The sequence below is a fragment of the Plecotus auritus genome (assembly GCF_963455305.1).
Source record: "Plecotus auritus genome assembly, chromosome: 1".
Lineage (NCBI taxonomy): Eukaryota > Metazoa > Chordata > Mammalia > Chiroptera > Vespertilionidae > Plecotus > Plecotus auritus.
In genome coordinates, this window is record NC_137770.1 from 58,748,580 (window position 1) to 58,772,732 (window position 24,153).

The following is a 24,153-nucleotide window of genomic DNA, read 5'->3' on the forward strand; positions in this document are numbered from 1 at the left end:
CAGAATCAAACCCAGACCCTGTGGTCCACAGGCCAAGGCTCTATCCACTGAGCCAAACTGACTAGGGCAGGATATGACATTTCTTAGCCCCTCCAGCAGCGGCCCTTCGTTTTTTCCTCCAGAATTGCATATTAGCCTAGATCACCTTCTTGGATTCTTATTACCCAATTTGCATATTAGCCTAGATCAGTGGTTGGCAAACTGCGGCTTGCGAGCCACATGCAGCTCACGTGCCGCAGTTTGCCGCTCTGTTGACTAATGAGTTTGCCGACCACGGGATAGGGACAACAACAGCCTGTAATTATTGGAATCAAGAGTCTAGGTCAGTGGTAGGCAAACGCATTAGTCAACAGAGCGGCAAACCGCGGCTTGCGAGCTGCACGTGGCTCACGAGCCGCAGTTTGCCAACCACTGGCCTAGATCACTTTCTTGTATTCTTATTACCCAAGTTACCAAGAACACTGTGAGTGGCGTACTGGGAGTTTAGCCAATGAGTGGTCAGAAAAGGTGTTTCCTATGCAGCTCATGCACAGAGGCGGGACTGCCGATGTGCCCCGGCAGGCAGGCCCTGTTCTCTGCTCTCTGCAGGCCTGCCTGCTCGCTGCCGCCGCTGCGGCTGGCAGGCCCTGCTCCCTGCTCTCTGTGGGCCTGTTCCTCCCTGCACTCTGCGGGCCCTACTCCGCCCTGCTCTCTGCAGGCCTGCACCATCTGTAGCTTGCCTCGCTGCAAGACAGTCCCCTCCCACCCACCTGCACACACAGCCTCCTCCTGAGCGGTGGTGACTGTTACGGTGTCTCGGCTAATTTGCATATTACCTCTTCATATACACTGAGTGGCCAGATTATTATGATCTCTGAACACATAATAATCTGACCTCTCAGTGTGTGTGTGTGTGTGTGTGTATGAGAGGCCCAGTGCATGAATTTATGCATGGGTGGGGTCCGGCCAGCCTGCCTGCTGGTTGAACTCCTGGTCGAGGAAACAATTTGCATATTAGCCTTTTATTATATAGGATATACACTGGCCAGATTATTATTCGTTCAGAGATCATAATAATCTGGACACTCAGTATGTGTGTGTGTATATATATATGTGTGTTTATGTATGTATGTATATATATATGTATATATATATTTTTTTTTTTCACTTTTTAAAAAAAATCTTTATTGTTGAAAGTATTACATATGCCCCCTTTTTTCACCCATTGATCCCTTATACCTCACCTCCACCCTAGACCTCAACTCCCCTATTGTCTGTGTTCATGGGTTATGCAGATATGCATACAAGTTCTTTGGTTGATCTCTTCCCACCCATCCACACCTGCCTTCCCTCTGAGATTCAAAGTCTGTTCCATGCTTCTATGCTTCTGGATCTATTTTGTTCATCAATTTATTTTGTTTGTTAGATTCCACATATGAGTGAGATCTTATGATACTTGGCTTTCTCTGATGGGCTTATTTCACTTAGCATAATACTCTCCAGGTTCCTCCATGCTGTCTCAGAGTGTAAAAGATCCTTCTTTTTTACAGCTGCATAATATTCCACGGTGTAAATGTACCACAGCATTTTTTATCCACTCATCTACTGATGGGCACTCGGGCTGTTTCCAGATCTTAGCTATTGTAAATTGTGCTGCTATAAACATAGGAGTACATACATTCTTTATGATTGGTATTTCAGGTTTCTTAGGATATATTCCTGGAAGTGGGATCACTGGGTCAAATGGCAGTTCCATATTGAATTTTTTGAGGAAACTCCATATTATTTTCCACAGTGGATGCACCAGTCTGCATTCCCACCAGTAGTGTACGAGGGTTCCTTTTTCTTCACATCCTCACCAGCACTTGTCTGTTGATTAGTTGATGATAGCCATTCTGACAGATGAGAGATGATACCTTATTGTCATTTTGATTTGCATCTCTCAGGTGATTAGTGACTTTGAGCATTTTTTCATACGTCTCTTGGCCTTCTGTATGCCCACTTTCAAGAAGCGTCTATTTAGGTCCTTTGCCCATTTTTCATTAGATCATTTATCTTCCTTTTGTTAAATTGTATGAGTTCCCTATAAATTTTGGAGATTAAACCCTTATCAGATGTCACATTGGCAAATATATTCACCCATGCAGTGGGCTTTCTTGTTTTGTTGATGGTTTCTTTTGCTGTGCAGAAGCTTTATATTTTGTTGTAATCTCATTTGTTTAGTTTCTCCTTAATTTCCATTGTCCTAGGAGCTGTATCAGTAAAGATATTGCAACAACGTATGTCTGATATTTTTCTGCCTATTGGATTCTACTAAGATTTTTATGGTTTCCCATCTTACGTTTAAGTTCTTTATTTATTTTTAGTTTATTTTTGTGTATGGTGTAAGTTGGTGGTCTAGTTTCATTTTTTTGCATGTATCTGTCCAATTTTCCCAACACCATTTATTGAAGAGACTGCCTTGACTCCATTGCATGCTCATGCCTCTTTTGTCAAATAATAATTGAGCATAATGGCTTGGGTTGATTTCTGGGGTCTCTGTTCTGTCTCATTGGTCTGTATGTCTGTTCTTGTGCCAGTACCAGGCAGTTTTGAGAACTGTGGCTTTGTAATATAGCTTGATATCTGGTATTGTGATCCCTCCAACTTTGTTCTTCTTTCTCAAGATTGCTGCAGCTATTCGGGGTTTTTATTTTTATTTTTATTCCATATGAATTTTTGGAAAGTTTGTTCTAGGTCTATGAAATATGCCCTTGGTATTTTAATAGGGATTGCATTGAATCTATAGATTACTTGGGGTAGTATGAACATTTTAATGATATTGATTCTACCAATCCATGAACATAGTATATTCTTCCATTTGTTTATGTCTTCCTCTATCTCTTTTTTCAACTTCCTGTAGTTTTCCCAGTACAGATCTCTTACCCCCTTATTTAAGTTTATTCCTAGGTATCTTAATTTTTATGTTGCAGTGGTAAATGGGGTTTTTTTAGTTTCTCAAGTAGATATTGGCCCACTTTTTCAGTTTTTTTTCATTGTTTTTATAGAGAATAATAAAACATGGGGAAGGAGAATAAAAATGTTGAGATTTAGAATGCAATCAAACTTAAGTTGCTATCAACTTAATATAGACAGTTACAGATATAAGTTGTTATATGTAAGCCGTTTGGTAATCACAAAGCACAAACCTATAGTAAATACACAAAAGAGAAAGAGAAAGCAACCCACTAAGCACAGCACTAAAGAAAGTCATCAAATCACAAAGGAGAGAGCAAGGGAAGAAGAAACAGAGCAACTACAGAAACAACATAAACAATTAAAATGGCAGTAAGTACATATCTGGACTAAATTCTTCAATCTGACAATGTAGAGTGACTGAAAAGAAAAAAAATGAAAGACCTATTTATATGCTGTCTACAAGAGACTCACTTTAAATGTAAGGACACACAGAGGCTGAAAGTGAAGGAATGAAAAAAGATATTCAATGCAACAGGAAACCAAAAGGAAGTTGGAGTAGCTAAGCTTCTATCCACCAAAATTAGCTTTAAAACAAAATCTGTAATAAGAGACAAAGAATGTTGTTATATAATAATAAAGAGGTCTGTCTATCAAGAGGACATAACATTTGTAAACATTTATATACTCAAATAGGAGCACCTAAATATATAAAGCAAATACTAACAAATCTAAAGGAAGAAATAGACAGCAATACAATAATGGTAGAGCACTGTAATACCTCAACTTACATCAGTAGATTGATCATTCAGACAGAAAAATCAATGAGGAAACATCAGCCTTAAACATGTTAGACCTCATGTACTTAACAGATATATACAGAACATTCCATCCAAAAGCAACAGAATATATATTCTTTCAAGTGCACATGGATCATTTTTCCAGATAGATCATATGTTAGGCCACAGAACAAGTCTTAATAAATTTAATAGAATTGAAATTATACCAAGCATGTTTTCCGACCACAGTGGTATGAAACTAGAAATCAATTACAAAAGAAAAACTGGAAAATTCACAAGTATGTGGAGATTAAACAACTTGCTACTGAATAACCAATGAGTTAAAGATGAAATCAACAGAGAAATAAAAAATTAACTTGAGCCCTAGCTGGTTTGGCTCAGTGGATAGAGTGTTGGCCTGCGGACTGAAAGGTCCAGGGTTTGATTCCAGGCAAGGGCACGTGCCTAGGTTGCGGGCTCAATCTACAGTAGTGACGTGCAGGAGGCAGCTGATCAATGATTCTCTCTCATCATTGATGTTTTTATCTCTCTCCCTCTCCCTTACTCTCTGAAATCAGTAAAAATATTTTTTTAAAAATATTAACTTGAGACAAACAAAAATGTAAATATAACATAGCAAAATTTATGGGATGCAGCAAAAGCAGTTCCAAGAGGAAAGTTCATAGTGATAAATACCTATCTCAAGAAACAAGAATATATAATGGGGTAAGAACAGTCTCTTCAATAAATAGTGTTGAGAAAACTAGACTGCCACATGCAAAAAAAATAAATAAAACTTGACAAGTATCTTACATCATACACAAAAATCAACTCAAAATGCATTAAAGACCTGAAAATAAGAGCTAAAACCATAAAACTCCTAGAAGAAAATAGGCAGTAAGCTCCTTGACATAGGTTTTGCCAATGATTTTTTTTTAAATATTTTTATTGATTTTTATAGAGAAAGGAAAGGAGAAAGAAACATCGATGTAACCACACAACATCGATCAGTTGACTCCTGCACAACCCCCACCTGGCATTGAGCCAGCAACCCGGGCATGTGCCCTGACCAGGAATCAAACTGGCAACCTTTAGGTGCACAGATGACACTCCAGCTAACTGATGCGCACTGAGCTACACTTGTCAGGACTTGGCAATGATTTTTTTCAATGTGACACCAAAAGTAAAAGCAAAAATAAACAAGTGGCACTACATCAAACTTAAAAGCTTTGCATAGCAAAGGAATCCATCAACAAAATAAAAAGGGAGAAAATATTTGCAAGTCATATATCTGATAAGGTGTTAATAGTTACCAAAACATATGAAGAAGTCATTCAACTCAATTGCAAAAAAAAACACAAATTTTTTTAAATTAAAAAATAGGAAGCTCTGAATAGACATTTTTCTAAAGAAATCATACAAATAGATGGCAAGGTGTCTTGTAAGATGCTGAACATCATTAATCATCAGGGGAATTTAAATAAAAACCATAGTGAGAGAATTGCCTCAGGCTTGTTAAAATGATAGTCTGGCCAGTGTGGCTCAGTGGTTGAGCATCGACCCATGAACCAGGAGGTCACAGTTCAATTCCTGGTCAAGGGCAAGTACCTGGGTTGCATGTTTGCTCCCTGCTTTGTCAGGGCTTGTGCTGAAGGCAACCAGTCGATGTGTCTCTCTCACATGATGTTTCTCTCTCTGCCCCCCGGCTCCCCTTCCTCTCTCTAAAAAGCAGTGGAAAAAATATCCTTGTGAAGATTAACAAAAAGGAGGGGGGGATAAAAATTCAGATGAAATTGGATTAGTTCTGTTTGACAAGCAAATTGGTCATCTTGACACTTAACTTTGCCAATCTTATACCTACCATGTCTACCAAATTAAAAAAATGTTGGTATCTATATATATAAAAGCCTAAGTGACTGGTCGACCGGCTGACCGGCCGGTGGCTATGATGAGCACTGACCACCAGTGGGCAGATGCTTAATGCTGGAGCTGCTGAGCTGCGGTGACTTGGTAGCTGCGGTTCTCGAGTAACACACCCGGAACCAGAGAGGAGGTAGCCTGATTCCAGGGTGCGTCACCCGAGAACCACCCTCTCACAATCCGGGACCCTTCGGGATGTCAGAGAGCCGTTTTCGGCCCGATCCCCACAGGCCAGGCCAAGAGACGCCACCAGTGCATGAATCCGTGCACTCGGCCTTGAATACTGATATAATGAAAAAACATCAGAATCTAAGCACAGAGAGAGAATAAGAATGAATATACTCTATCTCTCACTAGGCTCATTGCCCTGCTTCTCTTTATTTGGCATCAATTTTTTAGGCCCATCCGCTCATGCTGTCATAGGAGCCAGTGGGCATTGGTTTTTGGGTTTGGTGGGATTTTGTATATTGTTTCTTGTGTGGGGTTTTTTTTTTTTTTTTTTTTTTTGGTCTTTTGGTGTGTTTCTTTAAAGTTTCTTGTCATTTTAACTATAGCATACTTAAAGTTATATTACAGTTTAATGTGACTCTTAAGTCTTGTTTGTAGTGATGAGAATAAAATGGTGAACCAGATATACGGCGTGGGTAAAAGCAGGTTTGCAGTTGTGAGTACACAAAACAGTTTATTCTTGTATTGTTATTTATTCATTATTGTCTTACTCATTTGTATTACAGCTATAAACCTACTTTTGCCCAACCCTGAATCTGGCCACTGCCCTGATTGAGGAGACAAGAAAATTTGCTGTTATATAGTTATAAGACAAAAGAAGAAAAAAAAAGAGTACACTGATAGGAAATGTGGTTAGGGTGGGGCAAGAGGGCATTGCTTTAGAAGAGATCCTTTCAAAATCATAACATTTAAGCTGGGACTTGAAGGATAAGAAAAATAATGGTCGAGAAAGCAACATGTGTCTGTTTCCTTAAAGGAGCTTCATTCATATTTTCTTTCTGTGCTGGGTTAAACCTTAAAGATGACTGATCTAACTTGCTGCCGTAATAGTTATGACTTAATACAGTTCATTTAAATTGTCAGCACCCAAGAGTAGTCAGCCCTTCAGGTTATAACTTAAATCTTGATCCCTGAACCAGAGTATTGCATTTAGCCTCAATTACATGATGTATCTAAATCAGGGGTGGGCAAACTTTTTGACTCGAGGGCCACAATGGGTTCTTAAACTGGACCGGAGGGCCGGAACAAAAGCATGGATGGAGTGTTTGTGTGAACTAATATAAATTCAAAGTAAAGGAGCGGAGGGGAGAGCAAGAGAACCGGATAGAACAGCCAAACGGGCCGGATCCGGCCCGTGGGCCGTAGTTTGCCCACGGCTGATCTAAATATTTCTGTAGAGGGAACTCTAATAGGTGTTAGCTCCTCTCCCTTCTCCCTGCTTGTCAGCATTATTGGGGATGTGTTTGCTGGGCATCTCTTCCCCTCCCCACCACCCGAGGAAGAGGTTTTGGTGTGGAGATAGGTAGGGCGTAATAAAGAAAATACCCATGTCTCCAGACCTACCCCTTTTCTCTCTATTAAGAGTCTCAGGGGTCCCTACCTCCTCCTGAGGATCTCCCAATTCAACTGCTTGTGTCCAGGTCACTTTGGGAATGTTGCCAGGATACTTACTTATTCACCTATCTATAAGAACTCAAGTCCCAGTTTCAATTAATTTTGCCCTGCCCACGAGGCCTTCCCGTTGTTTTCTTTTGTTTCTTCATCCGAAATCTCTCTCTGGCTCTTCACCGCATGTCTTCATCAAGAAGTTGCTCTGGTTGATGCTAAAAAGTGTGTGGGGGCGGGGAGGTGGAGTGAGGGGGTGACTTGATTGAAGTACTGGGAATGACTCTGACTTCCTCTTTGGCATTTCTCAGGTAATGGTTCTCCCAAAGGCCAGCAGTTGTGGGGAAGGCTTTGGTAGCCAGAACAAGATGTGGCCTTGGCCTGCTGCTAAACTGGTAGAGGAGGGTTTGTCCTTCTGCCCATGGCTGGCACCTTTAGAGAGTAACAGGACACCTGGTTCCAGGAGCAATTAATTAAGACATAGTTTGTTTCCCTGGTCTCAATTGAAGTTACTGCCTTACAAAGTACCTTTTTCCTGACAATAATAAGAATGGAGGACCTTTTGAACTTCTCTCTGTGGCTTCATTTTTTCTCTTATGGGTAAAATGAGAGTGTTGGTATAGATGACCTCTAAGGTCCCTTTAAGTTCTAATATATCATGTTTCTATTTTAAACCATGTAGTAGTTTGTCTCTAATATCTGGCATACATGTGTTTATATTGCAAATTGCCACAGGATGTGAGCTTGATATATATGTGGAAATTTGTAGCCCTACTGTTTGAGTTGGATATACTCATTTCAGAATGCAGGGTTATACCACCAGTATCTCTTACTGAAAGCTTCTTGGATGCTGTTGAAAGCAGCAGTACTGAATACCCTGAGAATAAAATAATCTACTAACCCTGAGTTATCTCCAGAGAAGGATGACCATTTATCTGTGAAAATTGTGGTGAATCTCTTAAAAATGTGTTTTTCACTTTGTCAAACGCACCAAATTGTGTTGCAATAGCACTGTGCTGTATAATTCTGAGTTCTGTTGCTCTCTAACTGGCCGGCCCTCCTTGTTTTGCAGGAGTTATTGTGACAATCTTGGTTACCATCCACTAAGTGCTGCTGACTTTGGGAAGATCATGAAAAACGTCTTTCCAAACATGAAGGCACGTCGTCTGGGCACGAGAGGCAAATCGAAATATCCTTTAGCAGAATGGATTTTCGTAATCTCTCTAAGTTTCCACTTATTACAGAGCATCTGCTGTATGTTTCAATCAGCAACCATATTTAGAAATAAATTTGAATCTATAAATACAAACAACTCAAAAGAACTTAGTAGAATAATTGCAAATATTATTTTCCCAGCTACTTACCAACTGCAAGAGAAATAACAAATAGTGGTCATTAAGGTTGTGATAGATTTCACCTTATTCTGTCATTGTAATGTGTTTTTAATGGTCTGACCTTTTCTTCAATGGTGAGAATGACCGAGGCATGCCACAATACAGCAATTATAAATTATCAGTAAAAGTGTAGAAAGGTGTTAACGTACTTTCTTTCTTTCCTCTCATTTAGAAGCATAGGATCTCCTTTGCAAAATATATAACATTAAAAAAAAATGTCTTATGGAACTTATACTGGAAGATTACTGCTCTCTGTATTTTTCAGCCAACTGTTTAAAGCCTGTATTAAATCTAAAGCTAGGTCCCTCTTGTGATGGAGAAATACTTAGAAGCAAACAGAAAAAAGGAAATGAAAATTAAGGATTTATTAAAGTTCTTCCTACTCTTGGAAGAAGGTAGAGGGTCTCTGTATCATATTAGAAGTCCTTCTTCTCTCTCTGCTCAGCTCCTGGCCTTTTTCACAGCATAAAAATTCACTGCTATGGAAGAGAGGAGAGGAAGGGGAAGGTGGAAGGCTGCTTTCTAAAGTGGTTCCAGGTGTTCTTTAACCAGTTGTTACATGACCTGCCCTTGTTTTCTAAGTACAGACAAAAATGTCTTAATGTGTCTTTGGCATGTTGCAGGTGATAATCCTGTGTGTTTCAGTGGAAAAAAGGAAATGAAAAGGTTAAAGCCCTTGTGACACTCAGAGTTGTTTCTGTCCCGGTGCCCTGGGCTGAAGTTTCCCTTCTCGGTTCCAGGTTTCCATCTGGGTATTTCTTTCCTTCTGACCTGTTTGTTACTGGTGGCTGACACAGCTTATTAGAAACATTTATTCATTAAATTTATAACAGATGAGAATTATTTTGTTTTATTTAAGACAGTAACATTCTGCAGACTATTCCCATTTTTCAAAGGAGTAAAAATCCCGAGTTTATAATATTAAAGTTTTTCTTACTGAAAACTCAGAAAGTAGATGTTATTTCATTCTGATTTTATTTTCATTTCATATATGGTTACTTCTCAAGTGTTAATTATATAAGCAGTTCATTTAATTTGGAATACTTGAGACCTTAACTGTTCATTACATATTGCTACAGTGGACTAAGAAAAAAAGCTTTTGTTCATATGCCAACACTGCCCAATCTTGACTTTCACAAAACTGGAGATGGGGTAAGAATTCTGCCTTCTCTTTTTAATAAGTTGAATTGTACCTTAAAATCAACATTGAAATGCATACTGCATAGTCTCATTTGGATAAAACCAGGGACCAGGAATTCTGCCTTTTATAGAATAAGTGAGAAAAAAAGTCAAAAATGACTGAAAAATGTTAGTGTATGTGACTTAAGTCAACACGACTTCTGAAATTAGGGAGAACAAGATAGATCTAAATGTACTGATATGTAGATATATCTAAAATATATATATTGTCAGGAGGAGAAATTAAGTTATAGAGTAATATGTATATTATAAATATTTTCAGAATAGGGAATATGACTAGTGGTATAGTTTTATTGATGTCAGAAAAGGTTTTAGAAACATTCAAAATATCTGTTAGTCTTCGTATATGCTTACAAACATTTTTAAAATATATATATTTTTATTGATTTTAGAGAGAGGAAGGAAGAGAGAGAGAAACATCAATGATGAGAGAGAATCATTCATTGATCAGCTGCCTCCTACAGGCCCCTTAAGGGGATCAAGCCTAAAATCCGGGCATATGCCCTGACCTGGCATTGAACCCTGACTTTCTGTTTCAGGGGTTGATGGTCAAGCACTGAGCCACACCAGTGGGGTTTACTGGTAACAAGCATTTAAATGTTAAATGCACAATGCTGCTGATGGCGGTGTGCCAGTGGGTACAGGCATAGGCCCTTTACTTGCAAGACTCTGATATGCCTGCCGACAGGTCACCTAATGATACTTAGACCTGACGGATTTAGATCTTCTAATTAAGAATACTTATCTTTAATGTGCTTCAGTTTAATTTCTCTGAACTTTCTCTTAAAAGTTAACGTTTTCTTTTCCTTTTGTTTAGTTGGAAGGACCTGAACCTTCTGGGCAGCTTCAAAATATTGACGAGGAAGTCATTTCTTCTGCTTGCCGTCTTGTGTGCGAGTGGGCCCAGAAAGTGTTAAGCCAGCCATTTGACACAGTCTTGGAGTTAGCCCGCTTCCTTGTAAAAAGTCATTATATTGGCACCAAGTCAATGGCAGCTCTAACTGTAATGGCCGCAGCACCACCAGGTACAAAATTATTGTTAACAAGGCAAAACTGACAGAGGTGTTACTGTCTTTGGAGTGGGTAGCAAAAAAAGAGTTTAGCTAAAGAACTTCTTTGTCTTTTTAGTATTCATATGAGTTCACTCTTATTTCACTTAACACTAAATTCATATGGGTTTGTTGAGCCAACAAAAATAGTAATAATAACAGTCCTATTTTAAAGCATAAAGCTATAGTTATGTATATTGCTCTTCTGAGATATGAAACATTTAAGATTTCTCTCTTTATAACTTTTCCATTGCTGTTTTAAAATTTAAAGAGTACATATATGTACTTTAAGTATATATGTGTACCTAAATTAGTAAATATTAAATAAGATTAAATTTTAAAATTACTTGAAAGGCAACTATCCCAGAAACTAATGCTTATAAAAAAAAAAACTGATCTCTGGACAATGTGAGAGAGGCCTTAGTCTCACAAAAATAAACTGTATTTCTGATCATAAATTCCTAACTGGGCAGGTCATGGTGGGTAGTCATGCTCCAGGCCTATAACTTCTTTAGTAAATGGTTTTAAGCCAGATCTAGGTCATCTAGGTTAACACACCTTTGAAATAATAGAAGTAATACCCTTGGACAGGGGTGTTAACCCTCAAGGGAGCACATAATCTTGTTAATGCTCTCTACCTTGCTTTCTCCCACCTCCATGTAGTTCCCTTCTTAATTTCAAATGCATAAAAGAAGCTGCAAAACTGTTATTCCCCCAGAGTAATTTGCTCCCCTACATATGTGGTCAGTTTGGCTCAAATAAACTCAAAAATCCAAAAAATAAATTGTATGAAACATTACTATATAATAACAAGAATGGTTTTTAATATGCAAATGAGCATTCTTATTCAAATAGAAATTTTAGAATTGATAGTTTTAGGAATTGACAGTATCCTCGGAATAAATAACTTCTTCCTAAATTAATGGTTATGTAAACTATCAGATTAAAATTTTTAAATGTCTCATTTTGGTCATACCTTATAAGCCTAAAAAAGAGTGAGTAATTTATGTTATTACTCTAGAAAATTATAATTTCCATGGAAAAAAAAAGTGTTAAACATGAAACTTGTTTTCCAGAGGTGATTCTTCTGATTGTTTATTGTAAATATCTTTAAATTTACAAAAGATTTATCTCAGCCAGAATTATAGTTTCTAAAATAACTTCACTCTTTTATCTTAATCATTTTAATAATTAATATTTTTCATTCAGTTTATACTTACCAGAAGCTTTAAAGTTCTGTGGTGTGTGTGTGTTTGTAATTGTTTTGTCCTTTCAACTTATGGTCAATTGAGGACCCACTTCAGCAAAATAATCTCTTACTGGAGCCTTCTCATAATTTTTCCTGTTTGCAAATACTTACACATCGGCAGGAGAGTGCTTAGGCAGCCTTGTCTAGCTACATAGCTTGCATGTGTCACCTCATTTGTTCTCCCGGAGGTTCTAATACCTTTGGTAGTGATTAAATTCACCTTTATCCTTTGAAGGTGAATTTGGTTTTTTATAAATTTAGTCTGCATATTATATAGAACAGGTTGTGTTACAAATGTTCTTTTGTAAGTCAGCTGCTCAGAACTCATTCCTGTCCAGAAACCCTGGCAGGAGGGATAAGACAGCTTTGAGCCTTTGGCAGGGACTTTCAAGGATGCAGGTGCCCAGAAGCCAGAGCTGAGACTCGGGGCCAGGAGGGAGCCATGCAATTTGAGCTAGATTTGAAGAGAAAAAAATAGTACTTAGGTGATAAAGGGGGATGTGGGGTCAAAAGATGAGTGATTATTGAGGAGTGGAAGAGAGCTCACAGTCACATCTTTCTCTTCTTCCTGTCTCCCCCTCCTCAAGTTGTTGTTAACAAAACAATGAAAAGCAAAGATAAGGCTGGGAAAGGAACGGCAAGGTGTACCAGCAGGATGGTGGTGTCCTCTCATTTCCTCTCCACTGTTTTTTACCAACCACAGCTTACTTTCTAATGACCCTAATGCCACACCATGAAATGAGCTTTTAAAAAAATTGTTATATGATCAATTTTTCTTAAAATGTGTCTCTTGCCTGTTTCATCTTTCCTTTTTCTCAGTGTTGATCCTCACTACTGCAGTAAAAGGTTTTCTCCGTGACACTTTTTCAAAATATCTTAATCTCAGTCTTATTAAGAACCTGTTCAATTTCTCATAGGTCCTACTGGAATAATTAATTACACAGTAGCAGTTAAAATAGTAGTAGTATCATTTTTCATGAATTTCTAGTAGAATTAAAAGCTTCCCCATACAATTTTTTTCTAAGATATGGATGGTTTCAGCAAATATTTATTGAGTGCCCCTCATGGGCTGAATATTAAAATCATAAAAATTCATGAATTTCTATAAGAGAGGGAGAGAGGAAAATTTCCGACATCTACTGATAAAATATAAAACATGCTCTCTTGGTGTTTATTTATCCTAGCTTCTGCACATTTATAACATAGCTCCTACTCTTCAAAATCTTGATCTGTTATTGTTGGTTGAACTGAACGAACCACATTTTAAGGTGTCCCACTAAAACCGTATTAACATGTTTATAAATCGGAAGTATGCTTTATAAATAAATTGTGACTTAAAATTTGCTGATTTTTGTTGCTTTGTCCAGTAGAAGGGTACATACTCAAAGAAATTGAGCTGTCTCAGAGGGAAGGTGGGTGATTGGGTGGGAAGAGATTAATCAAAGAATGTATATGCATATATGCATAATCCATGGGCACCGACAATAGGGTGGTGAAGGCCTGGGGCACAGGAGATGGGGGCGGGGGGCAAACTAGAAGGGGTCAATGGGAGAAAAGGGGGACATATGTAATACTTTCAACAATAAAGATTTTTTTAAAATAAAAATAAAATTAAAAAAAGAAAATGAGCTGTAACTACCTTTTATGAAAGAGAGTATTTACTGTAACTCTCGTTTGTTTATTTTCAGGAATTAAAGGAATTACACAGCCTTCTGCTTTTATACCTACAGCTGAAAGTAATTCCTTTCAGCCTCAAGTGAAGACTTTGCCATCGCCTATAGATGCTAAACAGCAATTGCAACGGAAAATTCAGAAGAAGCAGCAAGAACAGAAACTACAATCCCCTTTGCCAGGAGAATCCTCAGCAAAAAAATCGGAAGGCACTACAACCAGTGGAGTGGCTAGTCTTTCCAATGGAAACCCTGCGATCCTCTCTCCTCAGCCTATTGGTATCGTTGTGGCAGCTGTCCCTAGTCCCATTCCGGTAATACCATTAAAGTGATGGGTCTTTTGGGGATGGTGGGAAATCAGTCATTTAATTAAAAGTGGCACATGAGAAGGAGGCAGTATAGGAGAAGATTCAGTTATAAACTGATTTTGTGACCACAGATAGATTCAGCTTTACTTGGTTGCCTTTCATTCAGAATACATAGACCTTGTTGATTACAAAGTGAGCTATAACATGAACATAAGTGAGAATACAAAGGTCCAAGATTTTATAAAATATGTAAGAGATGAGTCATTTTCAGAGTTTTTCATCTCTAAGCCAGAGTGATGCAATTGCAGACTTTTTTTGGTTTAAACTGTTTTTTTCTTTTTAACATGCAGATGGAGCAAAATTTAATATGTGTTGATGATACTTTAACAAACACCTAGCTCTGTGGCTTGCTGGACATAGGACATTGAGCAGGTCCCTTCACCACTTAGCTACTTGTTTCCTTATCAACAAATAGAAGTTGTGTTCTCCTTTCCTGTCTCACACAACTGAGGTTATGAAGGAGGTTTTTAAAATAAGAGTGCATCTTACTAATAAAACAAGGTGGTATTTTGTTACAGATGGTATTATAAAGGATATATTTCATCTTTTTGTTGTTGTTCTTATCATCTTATTATGCATGAACTACCTGGTAACTATGTTCTTGCACTATTCACTGTAGAGCAAACTTGAAGAGACGTTAGTTTTATATGAAACCTGCCCACAGTGGTTTAGTTACTAACGTCCAAGACAGACCATTTATAAGACAGTCTCCTGTGAGTGAATCATCTTCTTGGCACAGACTCCAGTAGATAACCTTTATAGTCATGTGTTTCTTCAAGGTTTTTATCTCCTTTTCCTATAATCTCCTTAAAAAATCATTGTTTTAGCAAATATTCATTATCTTAATATTCTTATATATTGTATTTTGTAACTATATTGTGTTTATGTTACATTTATTAGAATATATGTCTGATTTTATAAAACTGATCTAGAAGAACTCTCATCTAATGTAGGAACTGTCTTTTTTTTTCTTTTTAGCATAACATTTATAAAAATGCCTTAATACTATATAAATATGTGATTTACTGTTTATATCCTAGACTTATTAAATCTGATTTTTTTGTTTCTCACTTTTTAATAGGTCCAAAGGACCAGGCAGTTGGTAACATCACCAAGTCCAATGAGTTCTTCTGATGGCAAAGTTCTTCCCCTCAATGTACAAGTGGTCACTCAGCACATGCAGTCTGTGAAACAGGCACCAAAGACTCCTCAGAACGTCCCAGCCAGTCCTGGTGGGGATCGTTCTGCCCGGAACCGCTACCCTCAGATCTTACCTAAACCAGCCAACACCAGTGCACTCACCATTCGCTCGCCAACTACTGTCCTCTTTACTAGCAGTCCCATCAAAACTGCTGTTGTACCCACTTCACACATGAGTTCTCTAAATGTGGTGAAAATGACAGCAATATCCCTCACGCCCAGCAGCAGTAGTGCCCCTCTTAAACATTCTGCCTCAGTAAACAGTGCTACAGGAACAACAGAAGAATCAAAGACCTTTCCACAGATCAAGAATGGTTCTGTTGTTTCACTTCAGTCTCCTGGATCCAAGACCAGTGGTGCTGGGGGAACGTCTGCTGTGGAAGTTAAAGTGGAACCGGAAATATCATCGGATGAGCACCCTGTACAGTGCCAAGAGAATGCTGATGGTACTAAAGCTCCTAAAACAACGCCTAGCGCCCTTTCAGGACAGAAAAGTAATTCAGATGGAGTAGTGCAAAAACCTTCGAATGAAGGTGTCACCGAAATAAAAGCAGCTAAGGTCTGTGACCAGAGGACCAAATGTAAGAGTCGCTGTAATGAAATTCCACCAGGCACTTCGACAGGCAATAATCAAAGCACTATCACTCTCTCAGTTGCCACTCAGAACTTAACATTCACCAGCACCAGCTCACCATCTAATGGTGACTCAATAAATAAAGACCCTAAATTATGCACTAAAAGTCCAAGAAAGCGACTGTCTTCTACATTGCAAGAGTCCCAGGTGCCTCCTGTAAAGAAACCAATTGTGGAACAGCTTTCTGCGGTTATCATAGAAGGTCAGAAACCAGGCAGTGTTAGGAAGGACCAAAAGGTTCCACATTCAGGGAAAGCAGAAAGCTCAGCAGCAGGTGCTCCGATTCCTAGCATGGTATCAATAAATGTCAACTCACACATGATGGCAAACACACCCTTGAATTCTTCTGCCCTTATTACCGGTGATTCAGCTTTGGAACAGCAAACACCATCATCATCTCCAGATATAAAAGTAAAACTTGAAGAGAGTGTCTTTCTCTTGGACAGTGATTCAAAAACAGATGGCAGCTTTAATCCAAACAAATGGCAACAGATCACTAAGGATTCTGGGTTTGTGTCTGCTGCCTGTGAACAACAGCAAGATATCAGTGTTATGACAATTCCTGAGCACTCTGATATCAGTGACTTGGAGAAATCTGTCTGGGAACTAGAAGGAATGCCACAGGACGCATACACCCAGCAGCTACATAGCCAGCTACAAGAATCTTCTCTGAATCAAATACAAGCACAGTCTTCAGATCAGTTACCTCTGCAGTCTGAACTGAAAGAGTTTGAGCCTTCTGTTTCCCAAACAAATGAAAGCTACTTTCCTTTTGATGATGAACTTACACAAGATAGCATTGTGGAAGAGCTGGTGCTTATGGAGCAGCAGATGTCAATGAACAATTCTCATTCTTACAGTAACTGTTTGGGAATGCCCCTTCAGAATCAGTCGGTAACTCCAGGAGCTCCAATGTCATCTCACGCCTCCAGCACCCACTTCTACCATTCAATCCATAGCAATGGCACTCCGATCCACACCCCCACCCCCACCCCCACTCCTACTCCAACCCCTACCCCAACCCCAACCCCAACCTCTGAAATGATTGCTGGGTCTCAGAGTCTGTCACGGGAGAGCCCTTGCTCCAGGCTAGCCCAGACCACACCTGTGGATAGTGCTTTAGGAAGTAGCCGACATACACCCATCGGCACTCCACATTCTAACTGCAGCAGTAGTGTCCCTCCCAGCCCTGTTGAATGCAGGAATCCATTTGCATTTACCCCTATAAGCTCCAGTATGGCTTATCATGATGCCAGCATTGTCTCAAGTAGTCCTGTGAAACCGATGCAAAGACCCATGGCCACACACCCTGACAAAACCAAGCTTGAATGGATGAATAATGGGTATAGTGGGGTTGGTAATTCATCAGTTTCTGGCCACGGCATCCTCCCAAGCTATCAGGAACTGGTGGAAGACCGTTTCAGGAAACCTCATGCTTTTGCTGTGCCTGGACAGTCTTATCAGTCCCAATCCAGACATCATGATACTCATTTTGGTCGTTTGACTCCTGTCTCTCCTGTGCAGCATCAAGGTGCCACTGTAAATAACACCAACAAGCAGGAGGGTTTTGCAGTCCCCGCCCCTCTCGATAATAAAGGAACTAATTCATCTGCCAGCAGCAACTTCAGATGCCGGAGTGTGAGCCCTGCTGTTCATCGCCAACGGAATCTTAGTGGGAGCACCCTCTATCCAGTGTCTAACATCCCCCGATCTAACGTGACCCCCTTTGGAAGCCCAGTCACCCCCGAAGTTCATGTTTTCACAAATGTTCACACAGACGCATGTGCCAACAACATAGCTCAAAGAAGTCAGTCAGTTCCATTGACAGTCATGATGCAGACAGCCTTCCCGAACGCTCTTCAGAAGCAAACAAACAGTAAGAAAATAACCAGTGTTCTGTTGAGTAAACTGGATTCTGACAATGATGATGCAATGAGAGGTTTGGGCATGAACAACCTGCCCTCCAATTACACAGCTCGGATGAATCTCACTCAGATTTTGGAAACTTCCACTGTTTTTCCTAGTGCCAATCCTCAGAATATGATTGATTCCAGCACTTCTGTCTATGAATTCCAAACACCATCTTACCTCACCAAAAGTAATAGCACCGATCAGATCAGTTTTTCTCCTGGAGATAATCAAGCACAATCAGAAATCGGAGAGCAACAGTTAGATTTCAATAGCACTGTTAAAGACCTGTTGAGTGGCGACGACGGCTTGCAAACCAACCAGCAGCTGGTAGGTCAGGTGGCCTCTGATCTCACGAGCACTGCATCTGATTTCTCTAGTGATATCAGGTTGTCTTCTGAGCTCTCAGGCAGCATCAATGATTTGAACACGTTAGACCCAAATCTACTGTTTGATCCAGGTCGTCAGCAGGGACAAGATGATGAAGCTACACTGGAAGAATTAAAGAATGACCCATTATTTCAACAAATCTGCAGTGAATCCATGAGCTCTATGACTTCGTCAGGTTTTGAATGGATAGACAGCAAGGACCATCCTACTGTTGAAATGTTGGGTTAAATTGTGTTTTATAATATGTAGCACACTGTATCTAAAGACATATGTATTGTATTTGTCTTAATGGAAGTGCCTCCCGCAGCAGAAACACTTACTATTAATTGTGACATTTTCAAAGTTTGCTGCAGAAGTGGTTTTCTTCTTCAATAGGAAATGGTTAGACTCGCCTCAGTTCTTAAAAAGTTTCTGAAAAGACAGTAGGCTGTAGAAGAACAAGTATTAGGTTTTAAATTTTATAATGTTCCCCATTTTAATCACATTGTTTGCTAGTAAACATTTGACTAACCAGCTTTTACAAGAGCAGTCTAGATCTTTATTTTGTATAAGTTCATTTTAATTCATCGGTCAATCTGCACAGAACTTAGAGGAAACCATTGATTTTAGACATAAGCTTTTTGTTGTTGTTGTTGGCATTATCTTTTAGATATGAAATCATAGATAAGGTGAATTGTAGGCAAGAAGTTCTTCCTTGAAACAGGGATAATATTCAGGTTATTTTAAGTATTTAGGCTTGAAGCATAGAGCTACTGTAGAATGAGAAATCTCTATAGGACTTTCTGGGACTTCAGTACCATTTGCACCTGCAATGAAGGGCTTAAATAGGAAAAATGTAACAAAAAATTCAATATTAATTTAAGGAAAGCAAAAGCTGCACTATAATTTTTCAAAGGAAAAACTAGTAGCCATTTATATTTGTGACCTTGCATTAATCTTATTTTAAAATGTTGATTTTAATATGGAGCCAACATACATACACATACAAACACACAAAACAGACAACTCCAAGCATTGTAATTTAATAGAATAAATACAAACATGTTAAAAATTATTTTATGTTTATTAGTTGGTTACTGAAGCAGGGGAATTGAGAAGGACAATAAAGCATTTTCTTAGTTTCATTACAATGGCTGCATGCACATACTAAAATTCTATTTAAGATTTATTTTGAAGTTTTAATTATAATATTCTTAAGTCCTCAACTTAGCAACTGACTCCATCACTCCTGAATGTGGTAATACTGTTTGATCATGAGACCTCTTTGAGAACAAGCAGGAGGAAGGTAACATAAAAACCTGAACAAAAACATTTCACCACCTGAGGTCTGACGCCACAAACCTTTATATTTGTGATAAAACAAAGGGGGATATCAATAGTACTTGAAGAAGAGGAGCATTTTATTACATGCTTAATTTATTTATTGTGATAACCACAATTGCAAAATAAGCACTCAGGATTTGTTTTAAAATGTTTCTCTCCATGGCTCCCATTTTGTTTTATGAATAATTGTTTATGAATTTCACATTGACACAAATCTGCTCACTAGTTGACAGCTCCATTTAACTGTTTTCAAGATTACTTTGAGAAAGATTTAAAAATTGCCATTAGGTTTCTAAGCTAACATTAAACCATTGCTATGCTACCTTGAACCTAGCTAAGTTTTCCTTTACCTCAATTAGTAAGCCAATCAGAAGACTACAATCAGTGACTGTTTAACAATTGTGATGAAGGGTTTAATTTAATAAGGTTTCATTGTTCACTAAATTTGCAAGGTAGGGTATTAATATATTTTGATAAATAAATGGTGCTAGGGTTGGCTCACAGGTTTATATATCGTTATGTCCTAGTTATTGGCATTTGTGTATGTTTGCTGTTATCTTGATTTAATGATCTGTTAGGTATTTTTTTCTTGATGCTAGTTATTTCTTCACTGTACATTGAGACACAGCACTACTGCACACCAAAGTATGCAATACCCAAAGGAAACTGTGTGATTTCTTGTAACAAATGATGGGAGCCTTTCTATATGAGTTACTCTGAAAAGGAGATTTTGAGGCCATTCTAATCCCATGTTTACATTATTAGCTTCCTACTAATATAAAAATAATGGAAAATTTTTTGATAAAAAAAATATAAAAACTGGAGGATTTTTAACCCCTGTACAGTATTGCAGCAAACACTTTAAATTTGGTTGAATTCGTCCAGCAAACTTTCTGGGGTTCATATATTGCACTAAATTTGTTGAACCTGTGGTAGGCACATCTCTTAGGATAAATGCAACCAATACAGTCCACAGATTAAACTTTTTAAATGTGTTTCATTATGAAAAGACAAAATGTCATCAAAGTGACAGATAAAATTGTCTTATGTAGCAATGTGCATTGATCTCAATGAGATATTTCTATTTCTTATTCTCTTACATGAGAATATTACAGCAGGAAGAATTAAGTTTAGTTTGCTTCACCATGTTAATACATGATCACAAAATGTGCATGAGTGTTATTGACTTATCTTGTACAGTACTAGGTATTCCTGTAACCACTTTTTTTTTCTTGGCTGTATTGGAACTGGTTCAGTGTTAACCAGGCAAGCATAGTTATTCACAAGTTATTTACTTTTTTATGTTTACTAATTCTGCTTAGTTATTGTTGAATATGTTCTTTTTTCAGGTTATTTTCATTGTTTTGATGTTTAAAACATTTGCATACTGTTTATCATGATAAGACTTCATGAAGTAAATAATTTTGCATATAATTGCAATAAGCACTGACTTTTGAACTGAAAAGAAGGAAAGTGTTTTGTGCAGTGCATCTGAGGTTCATGTAAGATTCTTGTACTATAATGTGCTTAACTACACCATACATGACAAAAACAAGCCCTGTTTCATGTTTCATTTAGTGCAAAGTCAGATTTCCCCAAAGTTTTGTTGTCTGTTGTACCTGCTAAAACTACAGTAGTTGAATATTGCAGTAGCATTTCAGTTCTCTTTTTTTATTGAAAGTGCTCAAAAATTGTTTTTTAAATGTTTTCAAACTCAATTAAAAACATTTTATATTAAACTGACTGGATGTTAAGGTGATTTATGGGATCTATTTTACTAGTATATAGGCAGCATGCCATTTTATAAACAGATCTGATGCCATTCTTCCTTCGAGCTCATGAAATTCAGGTAAATGAATAAAAATCAGTACAAGGCACAACAGTGCTGCTAATCTCTCTGCTATTAACCCAGCGGGATACACCACTCTTACTCATTAGAACTGTGCTGTTCACTTAGGATTTATTACCAAGGAGTGGCACATGGCATGGAGTTGTATGGTGTCCCCCCAAAAAATCTCTTCTTTGGCTCATCCATATAATGTTTGCTTTAAAGTGTTAGCCTGTAGAGCTTTGAAGAGAAAAATAATCGGGGGAGGGGGGAGGACGGAGACGATTTTTAAAGCACAACTGTATTCAAAAGTCATTTAGGCAAACCAGAAATACAAAGTGGTAAGTACTGAATTTGTAAATCATAACCTGAGTTGTAGGTCTGGAAGCAGGAAAGAGTAGCCAGAAATTTCAACTCCTACAGAGTAATGAAACCAGGGTCAGGATCGAGTCTCCTCAGTCTTGAAACAGATGAAGCAACATAACTTGTTATAGGGACTGTGACATATTGCAGCCAGGGCCCAAGCCAAACAGCCTGCTTGTCTGTGTAGGTCTGTGATAGCCCTTCTGCCAGCACAGGACTGGAGCCCGGAGTGTACGGGTGGTGGACGCAGTTATAAACGGAAGAAGAAGAGGGATTCAGAAGGAGGAGAAGAGCTTGAAGACTCCCAACAGATGAGCCTCAAACCAAAATTCTGACGTACTTGAAGAAAACGAAACGAATCCTAAGAATGACAATCAGCCATCACTCAAGATAAAAATAATGAACTACCTAGATGTTAATTTAAAATAGGTATTTTAGGATTATCAGTGACATAATGGAAAAGACAATTTTAAATACTCAAGAAAGGATAAACAAGAACCAATGGATGTAATAAATCAGTATGAAAACGGGGGCGGGGAGGGGTTGTATAACACTTGAGGTGCCTTTGGTTGCTAGTAAGAAAACCTAACAGGCTAAAACCATAAGGACCGTTACTTTTAGCTTAAGAATTTTGGAAGAACCAAATGCTGTATTTCTGTTCCATCATCTTCAACTTTGTTTTTCTGTGTCTAATGCCTCGTGGTCAGGATGGCTGCCACAGCTCCAAATACTACATCTTTATACATTCCAAACAAGGTGTTAAGGGCAGCTCTCAAGCTTTTATCGGAGAGAAAAAAATCCTAGAATCTCCTATCCCACCCTCCAACCCCCATTTAGTCTGATTGGACAAAACAAGGTCAAAAGCCAACTAGCTTAGATTCTTGATTCTGTATTGCGGAGGGCTCATTTCCTTGAGTTCCAATGGACAACAGTGTGGTGATTATGGGGTGGGGTGTGTGGTGGGGGATAAGTGGTGATAGAAGGAGACTTGACTTGGGGTGGTAAACACAATACAGTGCGCAGATTATGTGTTGTAGAATTGTGCACCTGAACCCTGTATAATTTTATTAACCAGTGTCACCCCAATACAATAAAAATAAAATGAGTTCCATAACCTAGGGAAGATACTAGGGACTTAAAATCTTGTGCTAACCTTTGAGTGATGCTCAGTTTTGTAAATAACTGATTACGTATTTTTTAAGAAGTGCCGCCCGGCCAGCATGGCTCAGTGATTGAGCATCGACCTATGAACCAGGAGGTCATGATTCAATTCCCGGTCAGGCCACATGCCCAGGTTGTGGGGGCTTGATCCCTAGTGAGGGCCATGCAGGAAGCAGCCAATCAATGATTCTCTCTCATCAATGTTTCTCCCTCTCCCTTCCTCTCTGAAATCAATAAAAATATATATATTTTTTAAAAAGTGCCAAGTAGAGGTATATATAATATGCTATGTAGTAAAAAGGGTGAGAATTCACACCGAGGAAACAAGAACAGGACAAAAGAAGGTTCTTAGGAAGGACGACATTTAGAAGGAGACTGTTTGCTATTGTAAAGTGTGAACTGGTATTCTGCCTTCCCTCTCTGAGTTGAAAAATAAACCGTAATTGCCTCAGCACCTGTCACCATAATAGACAACCAAAATTTTGATTTTGTTACATCTATAAAGTAGAGGTTGATTTTGATGTACATTGCTGTGTGTTTTTAATAATTAGAATTAACAAATTTGTGGATGGGCTTATTTAACACTAGTATATAATGTGAAATTTTTAAAATCTATATGACCAGCTCTGGAACTATAATCTGCTTATAAGGGTAGAAAGTGGGGGTTGGGGGAGGAAGACTAAAAACCCTACAAGTTTTCTAAATAGGTTTTATACCTAGTACTTAATTTTGGAGAGAAGGGAAAATAATTTTACGTATTAAATGTATTATGAGAATGGTATACTATATATGGTATATTTCCTTGCACTAGACCAGCCGTGGGCAAACTACGGCCCGCGGGCCGGATCCGGCTGTTCTATCCGGTTCTCTTGCTCTCCCCTTCGCTCCTTTACTTTGAATTTATATTAGTTCACACAAACACTCCATCCATGCTTTTGTTCCGGCCCTCCGGTCCAGTTTAAGAACCCATTGTGGCCCTCGAGTCAAAAAGTTTGCCCACCCCTGCACTAGACACTATTAAATGCTTTGCTTATATTCTCCTTTCCTCATTGTAACAATTCTGAAAGAAAATTGCTTTTCAGATGAAAACATTTTAGCTCAGAGATTAACTGGAGGGGTAAAAGCTAATCACAGGAAGAGCTGGGATGAATTTGGTCCCAAAGCCTAGT

The 24,153-nt window shown here is 38.5% G+C and overlaps 1 protein-coding gene across 2 annotated transcripts in view; it reads left to right on the forward strand.

Annotated features, from left to right (window-relative positions):
- Positions 1-21,368, forward strand: part of RFX7 (regulatory factor X7) — a 108,515-nt gene extending 87,147 nt beyond the window's left edge. For both annotated transcript variants that reach the window (XM_080671944.1, XM_080671943.1), the window contains 5 exons: positions 8,320-8,436; positions 9,709-9,793; positions 10,659-10,866; positions 13,828-14,123; positions 15,259-21,368. In XM_080671944.1, the coding sequence (XP_080528070.1) occupies positions 8,320-8,436; positions 9,709-9,793; positions 10,659-10,866; positions 13,828-14,123; positions 15,259-18,537 (3,985 nt within the window). In that variant the 3' untranslated portion in view covers positions 18,538-21,368. The remainder of the gene's footprint in view (positions 1-8,319; positions 8,437-9,708; positions 9,794-10,658; positions 10,867-13,827; positions 14,124-15,258) is intronic.
- Positions 21,369-24,153: the final 2,785 nt, after the last annotated feature.